At 48.6% G+C, this 9,451-nt stretch overlaps 1 protein-coding gene across 2 annotated transcripts in view; it reads right to left on the bottom strand.

Moving 5' to 3' along the window:
- Window positions 1–397: 397 nt before the first annotated feature.
- The window catches only part of COL4A1 (collagen type IV alpha 1 chain), a 141,599-nt gene continuing 132,545 nt past the window's right edge, over window positions 398–9,451 (bottom strand). For both annotated transcript variants that reach the window (XM_077854967.1, XM_077854966.1), the window contains exons 49-52: window positions 9,084–9,261; window positions 5,121–5,235; window positions 3,519–3,691; window positions 398–1,757 (exon numbers count right to left, since the gene is read on the bottom strand). In XM_077854967.1, coding sequence (XP_077711093.1) covers window positions 1,676–1,757; window positions 3,519–3,691; window positions 5,121–5,235; window positions 9,084–9,261 — 548 coding nt within the window. In that variant the 3' untranslated portion in view covers window positions 398–1,675. The remainder of the gene's footprint in view (window positions 1,758–3,518; window positions 3,692–5,120; window positions 5,236–9,083; window positions 9,262–9,451) is intronic.

Below are 9,451 nucleotides of genomic sequence, written 5' to 3'. Positions count from 1 at the left end.
AATATGCTTTGAATATAGCTGGATATATATGTTGTTCACCTCTGTTTATCTATGTCGTTCATCTCTAATTATCTTATATCCAACCAGGATTTGAAAAGTGGCAAATCCTTGGTCTACATACAATGGATGCATGGGTGATGGATGGATGCATGATGGATGGACAATGGATGATGGTTGCCTGGATGGACAGAGGGGAGGGAGGGAAGAAGGGCAGAAGAAGAAGACCAATCATTCTTTTTTGCAGTAGTTTCTGTAAATTATGACCAGTCTGGCTGTCATTTGGAAGAACTGCAAAATATATATAATCTAAGGTAGGCACGGCTTACCAATTTATCATAGGCCTGTGCAGTGACTTTTAATGTTTCTGTGGCAATACTGGCAACAAATTAATAAAAGCTTAATTTTTATACAAATAATTTTATTACAAATTTGAATTTTTAAGAAATACACATTTAAGGAAATTACATAAAAGGCCTTAGTAGTCTTAGAAACGTTTTGGAGACTTTTGGTGAAATGTCATTTCAGGCATAGTGGTCAATCCATCCGTTCCCTGCTGACGTTTGCACAGCGCTTGCCAAAATGAGGAAGCCCCTCAAAGGAGCTTCCACTGGGATACTGACACTAAGATTCTACAGAGCTGTTTTCCACATCAGGCTGCAGAATGAGGAATACGAATAAAACGAAGGCCTTTTACGGTTGCTGGTTTTTGAAGTCAAGTCATTCAGTTGTGATTAGTGTTTAAAACCCTGAAGATATTTAATACAGTATAAAAACAAAAAGCTCAAAATACATGTTTCATGGTAATAGACACGCTCATGAACCCGGGTTTGGCTTTGGCGATACACGAGTTTTGGTTTGGAGGTGAACAGTAAGAACAGATGTTTCCATTCAACACCCGTGTGTTTAAAAATCTATGTGAAAGGACAACACAGTCTTTTCAAGGAAGAAACTATGTAAGCTTTATTTTAACAGTGGAAATGAAACGAAAACTTGACCTGCCTAATTGCTGACATCTATATAAATTACTAAAATATATATATATTTAATTTCTGCCTACTTTTGGACCATCTTTATTCCACAGGAAATTCGTGATTTCTGCAAAAGCAGCTGCATAGTACCACACAGAGCAGAAAGACCTAAATTTATATTTGGGGGTTGGAAGATACAGCCGCTGAGCCCGCCGTGCCGTGGGCAGGTCCGAAACACTGCTGTTACATGACCGCTGTTTGTACAGACCCAGCTCGACAGTGACACAAACAAACATCCCGACTGGGAGTTGAAAATGCACCTGTTATAATACAAGAGTGAAAACGGGCATCCGCACAGAATGGAAGGCCCCGCACACCTCCTAGCACCCTTTGGTTTTCTGATGGAGTTCTCACTTTACACATCAGCGCACCGGATTGTAGAACAGACTTACACTTTTATTTCATCAAAAGTGCCATTTGGTATGTCACTATGACAGCTTATCATGGTCTTTGTTTCTCCTTCAGCAAGTAGAGGCCACCGAAGCAGGGTATGTTAGTTACGCAAATTCCTATAAGGCACTTTACGGTTTTCATACTGGACAGTGAGGTACACAGGATATATTTCTAGGGTTCGTTGCTGTTAAAAAAAAGAAGGGGAAGAGGAGGGAGTAGCACCATGTTGATCGTTAGCTGAGGGCCGGGTTTCATTACGTTCTTCTCATACAGACTTGGCAGCGACTGACGTGTGTGCGTAGCTCTCCTGCCTTCAAGGTGGATGGCGTGGGCTTCCTACAGGGCAGAAACCAGCCGTCACCCCCACAGCTCAGCAAGGCAGGGGAGTTCCTGGGCCCCCCCATCTCCCAGAGATCTCCCAGGGGCTGGGGTCGGGGGGCAAGCCGGTGACGAGCAGCAGACAGCATGCTGGGTGTCACCTGCCCTCACAGTGATCAACAATCACGTGTGCCCTCTGCCCCACCCTACCCCATCCAGACCGTGAGGCTGGAGGCAGCCGATGTGCATGCCAGGGAGGGCACAGATACAGCCACCCCACATCTGCTCCATCCAAAGTCTGAGCCACTCTGAGCCACTCCCACTGTGCCCCTGCCTCCTTGGGCTGTGACTTCCCCCTCCATCCTCTCTCCTCAACCACATCATAAACTCCTCCGGGGGAAGAAGCTACTCTCCTCTGTGACCCTTCACACACAGACTAAGTGCTCATGAAATACTGGCTGAATGGTGTGATGAGCAATGAATCTGGAATAATTAACTAGACCTTCAAATACTTATATAAGCTTTTGCTGGATTCTATGCAGGTAATCTGACTGGAGGCCAGAGGGAAAGACGTTTAGTGTCCCAAATGCTCCCTTGATCCTAGGGATACTACCCTTGATCTACCTGAATTTGACTGTGAGAGAGCTGAAGTCTGATTCTAATAAAATTAAAGCAGCCATTTAATAAAAGTAACTTGTCCTAAAATTAAGGCTGCTTATTTGCAACTTCTGTGAAAATCTTATTGCTCCCAAATTAATTATTTAAATTATTGGGATCTCATCTAATCTTTAGTTCATTGTGCCAGGCTGCTGATTCCAAAAAAAAATAAAACCAAAAAACAACAACAACCCATTATGAACCCTATAACAGAAGCCCCAGGACCTGATACACCCGCCAAGTGCTCAATTAGGTAGCTGATGTCTAAGCGCTATCCCGAGAGTTGAGGTCGACCTTCCAGTTGCCTGAAAAGTCTCGTGTGAGCTACTGACTAGGCACCTGGTACTTTTTTGGTGCTTAAAATATTACAAGTAGAGACACTCTTGCTTTGCCTTTTATGACCTAACTTAGGAAGAGTCAGGCTCACAGAAGAGTTCCACAACATTCTCTCTGAAAAGGCAGACAGAGAGGAGTGTTTCCAGGGGGCAGCAGTCCTTATTTCAGGGTCCCTGCACCTGCCCCAGCAGGGCTGCACGGACAGGAGGTGTGTGGGTGCTCCATCCACCCCCACGGTGGGCGCTGGGCTCCGCTCTGCCTTCAGCAAGCTCAGCAGCCCTCAGGGCCATTGTCTCTGCGGCAAAGTGCAACCGTAATGGGAAAGAAAGGGAAAGTCTCCCCTGTCGCATTCAGAGCGCTTGGGCTGAAATTAGTTTTTATTAGCATGAGTCTACCAAACAGTCTGCTTACATCCCCCAGAGCTCGGCCAACACACACACTAGAGTCAGCATGACAGCTGCCAGGGGAGCAAACGTGGCTCTTTCCTTGCTCACTCACTGGTAAAAGCGTATTTTTAAACGCTCTGTTTGAAGAGGCCAAGGGCTCCAGCTACACTGTGGTGAATCCCCCTGCAATGGATTCACAACCCTCTCGCCAATGAAAGAAGGGAATCTGTCACCTAGGCTCTGCCCTAGATGTGCATCTGGGCTCCTGTGCGCAGAACAGAAGCGAATACTCTCTGCTGCTGGTGGAAGGCGCATTCCTAATTACTGGTTGACAACCCTCTTTAAGGCTCCGTAGGAGAGGGGACATGTGTCCTGAAGCTGCACAGGGGCCCCGACTTACTTGAACATCTCGCTTCTCTCGATAGTGGCGAGCCAGAAGCTGTAAGCATTGGCGTAGTAGTTGCAGGTCCCACGGCCGTGGCACTCGATGAATGGCGCACTTCGAAACTCTTCCAGGCAAGACCCAGGAGACGCAAGGGCTTGGCCAGAACCTTCGGCGCCGGCGCTGGTGTGCTGTGGGGTGGCCGTGAGCCGGGAGTCAGGCCCCTGCCTGCCAGCCACACGGGGCCTCACGACGCCCGGGGAGGAGCCAGGGTGCCCCCCATCCCCAACCGCAGGGAAGCCTCGCACGGGTCATCGTAAAACACACCCGTGCCCACACTGCCCTCTGCCCACAGGCGGTTCCTGCGCGGAACACCGTAACCCAGAGCCAGGACTCCACCGCTGCTCCTCCCCTAACAGGACGCAGCCAGCCCAGGTTCATTAGGATTTAAAGAAATGCTGTCCTCACTATTTATTAGGTTTGAAACACTGAAACCTCCTCTAACCTGGGACGGAAGAAAGAGCCAAAATGTGTAAACGATTTTTGGAACCAATACATGTGAAAGCACACTTTCTAATCAAAGGTATACAGAATAATTAAAACCCTGTATTTGCTGCATTAGATGCTAAGTGTCCTTTTCTAAGGTACAGAACAATCATCTCCTGCTCTTCTTTGAAAAGAGAAAATTTAAATAAGAGAAAGAAAAGAGTAACAGCTATTGTAACTGTTAAAAAGCACTTGTGTCTAATGGGTTCGAGCAGGAGCGACCTGTGCTCTGAAACCAGGCCTGTCAGATGAACGACCCAAAATGAGATAAGACATCCCCAAACCCGCCATGACTGTTGTTTCAGACAAGAACATTTCAGAGCCACAAAGCTCTGAGGACTAAGCTAACACCCTCCATTCCCACCTGAGGACTGAAGGATGCTACAACATTCTGGGTCTGACCACGGTTCCGGTTTCAAGGCAAAGCACCCAGGCCAGAGCCCCTGCACTTCCTCACAGGCCCTCAATGGCTGGGAAAGGATAGAGAACTGGTTTTCTCAAACACCACTATTTTGGTGGGGCTTGTGGAGAGGCAAAAGGAGCCTCAGGGGCCATGTATGGCCGGGGGAGGGGGGGTGGGAAGGGGGTCTGCTACAAGCTGACCTTATGGGTTCAGAGCTTTTGTACATGCAACCACTACTTTAAATGGTGCAATAAAGTCAGACTGGTGTTTCAGGGGTGGTACATCAGGGACTGGTGATCAGGCCAGCCCAATGACAGGGAAGCAGTATCCCCCTGCTTGAAAGGTTTGCCCCCCCTCCCCCAATGCCCCTCGCACTCCACTGCTTCTGCTTCAGGCGTGTGCAGGCTGTGTACTGTCTCCTTTCCTCCTGGGGAGACACTCATTGTGGTGTCTCCACCACCTGGTCCTAGAGTAGCCACTCAAGAGGCAGGAGACAGCTCTGGCCAGGCGCTGGGATGCCTGCTGTCCGCAGCAGGGCAGGCCAGGCCACAGGGGAGGCTCTGGACTGGACTAGCCAAGCCTGAGGACTGAGGATAGGGCTGCAGAGGGAGGAGGCGGGGTTATTAGTGGGCGGCTTTGCTGGGAAGGAGGGGGTTTCCCAAAATGCTCACCATCACGAAGGAGTAGCCGATCCAGAGGGAGGACCAGCCGCTAGGGCACTGCGGGATCTGAATGGTCTGGCTGTGCACAGCCATCACCATGGCTGGCGCCTCACACACCGCGCACCTGGAAGGCACAGAGCACAGAGCCTGAGCACGGCCGCGGGGACTGCGGGGACGACGCAGGACGAAGTCTCTTCCCTGTGCTCTCACCCAGCCTCTTGGCTCATACTCTCTGATCCAGCTTCATGCTGATGACATGGCAAACGTGCCAAAGCTCAGACTCTGCAGTGTGGAGCCCTCACTGGTTTTACAAGCCCCTCCTGTTGCTAGAACATCCACACCCAACAGGTGTTTAACCACCTGGTTTGTGGGATGGGGGACATCTGAAGGCCAGGCTGTAAAGTGGCCATCTCCCAAAAGGACTGGGGGCCGCGGACTTGTATTTTCTCCTTTGCACATTCCAGTGTTCTTCAATTTTTCAAAAGTGAGCATGGATTTCGGCAAGCACAATGAACACTTCAGACACAAGAGTTGGTGAAACTCAAGTGCTACCACTTCCAGAAGTCAGCTGAGAATCACCTTCAGCAGAAGTCCACGGTGACAGAGTCACTGACAAATCCTGCATCTGAGGCTGGATCCAGGCATCCTGGATCTGGGAGCCCCGGGAGCTTCGGACTCCTTCCAGCCTCACAGCCAGCAGAGCAGCGGGGAGACCCTGCCCCGGGCTGGGACACTGCAGCTGGAGCGCCTCCCCTGGAACCTGCTCCTGGACAGGTGCTTCTGAGCTCGACTGGCTGACACCTGGCCACTGGCACGGCACCCAGGAACCCAAAAGTAAAGCAACACAGGCTCTCCTGACTCAGACCTGCCCAGGTTAGGAAACTCTTCGGGGGCAAGATAACGTTTTGTGAGAGAAAAAAAAAGTTAAAACACCCGTAGTCACGTAATTACATTCAAGTCACAAAACTAACAGAGTGTTAGCAATGCTGATAAATGACTATAAATGGTGTTAATAATTACACCTAGTTATGCTGGAACATTTGCATGAAAATGGATGGAGAGGGGGTAGAGGCCTAAATTAGTCATTCGATTTTCCATGGATGTGTGTGTGTGCGTGTGTGCACGCAATTTTCTATTTTATTCGCACAAGTGCAGATGAATTAAAAGGCTCAGTTAAACAACAGTTACTGAAATTGGCCTTATACATCTGCTACCATCTGTCTGCCAGACACAGAAGCCAGAAATAGAGTGTGGCGGACCGAGCTTGGTGTCAAGCTCTCTCTGGGCTGGGCGGCTCATCGAGGAGGGGATCCTGGCACCATCCGGGCAAATGGACAAGAGAACAGAGTCACAACAGGAAGAGCTGGAGGGTGCCTTGAAATTCAGACGGTCCATTCCCCCGTGTTATTCCTGAAAAGGCTGAGGCCACAGAGGGGCGTGTGAGAGCCAGGGCTAGAGCGCAGCTCCCTTGCTCTCCCGGCAGAGGCCGTGCCACCAGGACAATTAAACAATCAGCGGCTCGCGATGACTCATGTGTGCGGGGAGCCAGAAATGTCTGTTCTGTTCTCAGGACAAAAGGAGAGAAGTTGCCAGCTTTTCTGCTTAACACGAAAGGATTTTGTGTTATTAACTCTTTCTAAAAGAGCTTTAGGAGCTCCCCCCAAAGTAAGCCCAAAGTCCTGAGACCTCGGGCAACCTCTCAGTGACAGTAACCATGGAAACCACGGGCTCAGAGACCAGAAGTGGGCAGCACCATTCCAAAGGGAAGGAGAGTCTTCCATGTTCTGTCTCCCTTTCTGATATTTCCTACCCATTTCTTCTCCTAACTCTGGGAAACGAACTAGGGGTGATGGAAGGGGAGGAGGGCGGAGGGTGGGGGTGACTGGGTGGCGGGCACTGAGGGGGGCACTTGACGGGGATGAGCACTGGGTGTTATTCTGTATGTTGGCAAATTGAACACCAATAAAAAATAAATTTATTATTAAAAAAAAAAAACAAAGGGAAAGAGAGACAGGGTGGGCTTCGGGGGCAGCGGCTCGAGGGCATGACTGGTAACGTCCCCCCGCACTGAGCTGCTGTGGGTTCCCTAACAGGTGTAAGAAGCTGAAATGCATGATGCTGACATTTACGAAGTTCATGCTTCCGGGTGGGGGTCTTCCTGAGAGTCAGTAAGGGGTCCGCAGGGAACAGCAAATCTCAGACACGCGCTTCTCGTGGACGTGACTTGGGAATACTGCAAACGCACGCCACAGCCCCTCCCTCAACCAAATCAAGGTCAGAGGTCAGTTTTATCAAGGAGGTAAATAACAAACAAACATGAATAATCGTTTTCTACCTGTGATCCAAGGCAAGCTAAATAAAAACACAAAGGTGGTTAGTTTTCCTCCTGGTGCAGGCGGCAAGGTTCTGCACGAGGACGGTCTCAGCAGAGCAAGTCACAGACACTCAGTGGCACATGTGCACAACCGTCCGTTTTGAAAGGTGCCACTCAAAAGTGTAGTGAACCATTTTTCCCATTTTAAGACCCATAAAGGGAGCTTTCTTACAGCTCAAAAGAAAAATCAAAGAAAGCTATCAGGAGATATTTTAATGTAAGTCCTTCAAAAACCTATGGTTTTCCTAATCTCGTAGGGCATCTTCGGCCCTTCTGCCCCCGGGTCCTCGCCTGTGGTCCAGCTCCCCCAGATCGTCATCTGCCAGGACCTGTTGCCCCCACATGCCCTTGCAAAGCCAGAGGAGCCAGAAGGGCCTGTCCTCCGCCAAGACCCAAACTGGCCTCGGGGCTCCCAGGACCGGCTCCAGCACACTTCCTGCTCACTCTTCCTCTGAACACAGGACCTTGGCATATCTTTCTTCCTGGTCAAAAGCTGCTTGGTTCTTTAGAGGGAATGTAGAAAGGCTAATAATAAGGTTAGTCCTTACTCTCACTGTCCTGGGGCAAAACTATCTTGCCTAGTCACTCTGCTCATCCTTTATTATCTTAATTTGTTACAAAATAAAACTAGAGAATAGCTTCTTAGTCAGATGGAGTCAAACCTTTGCCACTTTTCTATGACTTCTGCTTAGAGCTAAGGAATCAGCTTTTAATTAGAAGGGATGAAGCAAAAATAGGATGATCATGTACTTCTCAGTCATAATAACTTCCATTTCCCACCTTATTTCCTACCAGGCAGACTCTGGGACACCCGAAAACCTACTCCAGACATTAATTAGTGTGGAAAGCACGTAACTGGGAAGCTGCTCAGTCAAACAAATAAATTGTCAGTGGGAATTCACCCTAAGGGAGCAAAAGCTGGTGGGGTGGAAGGATCTGAAAGAACCTTAATACGTACACATCTGTACGTATACAATGAAGCTGTATGATCTTCCTGGGTATAAACGACAGATACACAGTGTGTCTGTGGTATTACATAGACACCTCACACCCATATTGGAGTTCCTGCACTGAATACCACTGAACTGTGCATTAAGAAATGGTTAATGCCACTGAACTGTGCATTAATTTCACATGGTGTCTCTTTTACCACAATTAAAAATAACAAAAAAAATTTTTTTGATTTTACGGGGTTGGGGCAATTCAGAAGAAAAAAACCTGAAAAGGCTCCTTAAAGAGACAATTATTTAACAAGACAAAGTTGAGAGTGCTGTTTCTGTGGCTGCCGAGGACTCCAGGGGCATCACTTCGAGGGAGGAAAGGTGGCCACCCCTTTGCCTTGCACGGAACAGGAATTCTCCCCCAAAGCTGGGCATCGCCTCTCCAAGGCAGCACAACATCATTTTGAAGAGGAGAGCTAACTCTTATATCAGATGCTTTTATGGCTGACTTGTGTTATAGATCTGATTTCACAATCAATACACTGAACGGCAGTGGGTCGAACGCTTTTGGGGGAAAATTTTTAAAAAACCAGAAACAATCTCTGCCTAGTGTACGAGTGGTTTTCCTTCTCCAATCCTAAAGCCACTCGGACTCACCTGCTAATAAATGGCCTGATGTTGTCCCCGGCGATGGGCGCCATGGACATGGGCATGGGCTCCGGCGTGGATAGCCAGTAGGAGTAGTCGTTTCGGGAGGCGAAGTTACACACGTTGTTGATGTTGCAGAAAAGGAAGGGCATCGTACTGAACTTTCGCAGACAGCTCCCCGCCGTGCCTAGAGCCATGGGGAGAGACAGCATCAAGGGCTGGCTTTATCATCAGTCCAACTACGTGCAACGTAACCATCACAATGGAAATGACAGTGTTTTAAATTGTAAACAGGAGGAAGTAAATACACACACAGACTAAGGTGATTGTAAATGAGCATTAGATTAAAGTATTATGTACGATATTTTAATTAAAGG

Source organism: Canis aureus, chromosome 17 (assembly GCF_053574225.1).
Source record: "Canis aureus isolate CA01 chromosome 17, VMU_Caureus_v.1.0, whole genome shotgun sequence".
NCBI lineage: Eukaryota > Metazoa > Chordata > Mammalia > Carnivora > Canidae > Canis > Canis aureus.
The sequence above is the reverse complement of the archived record's forward strand: the minus strand, read 5'-3'. Positions and strand labels throughout refer to the sequence as shown.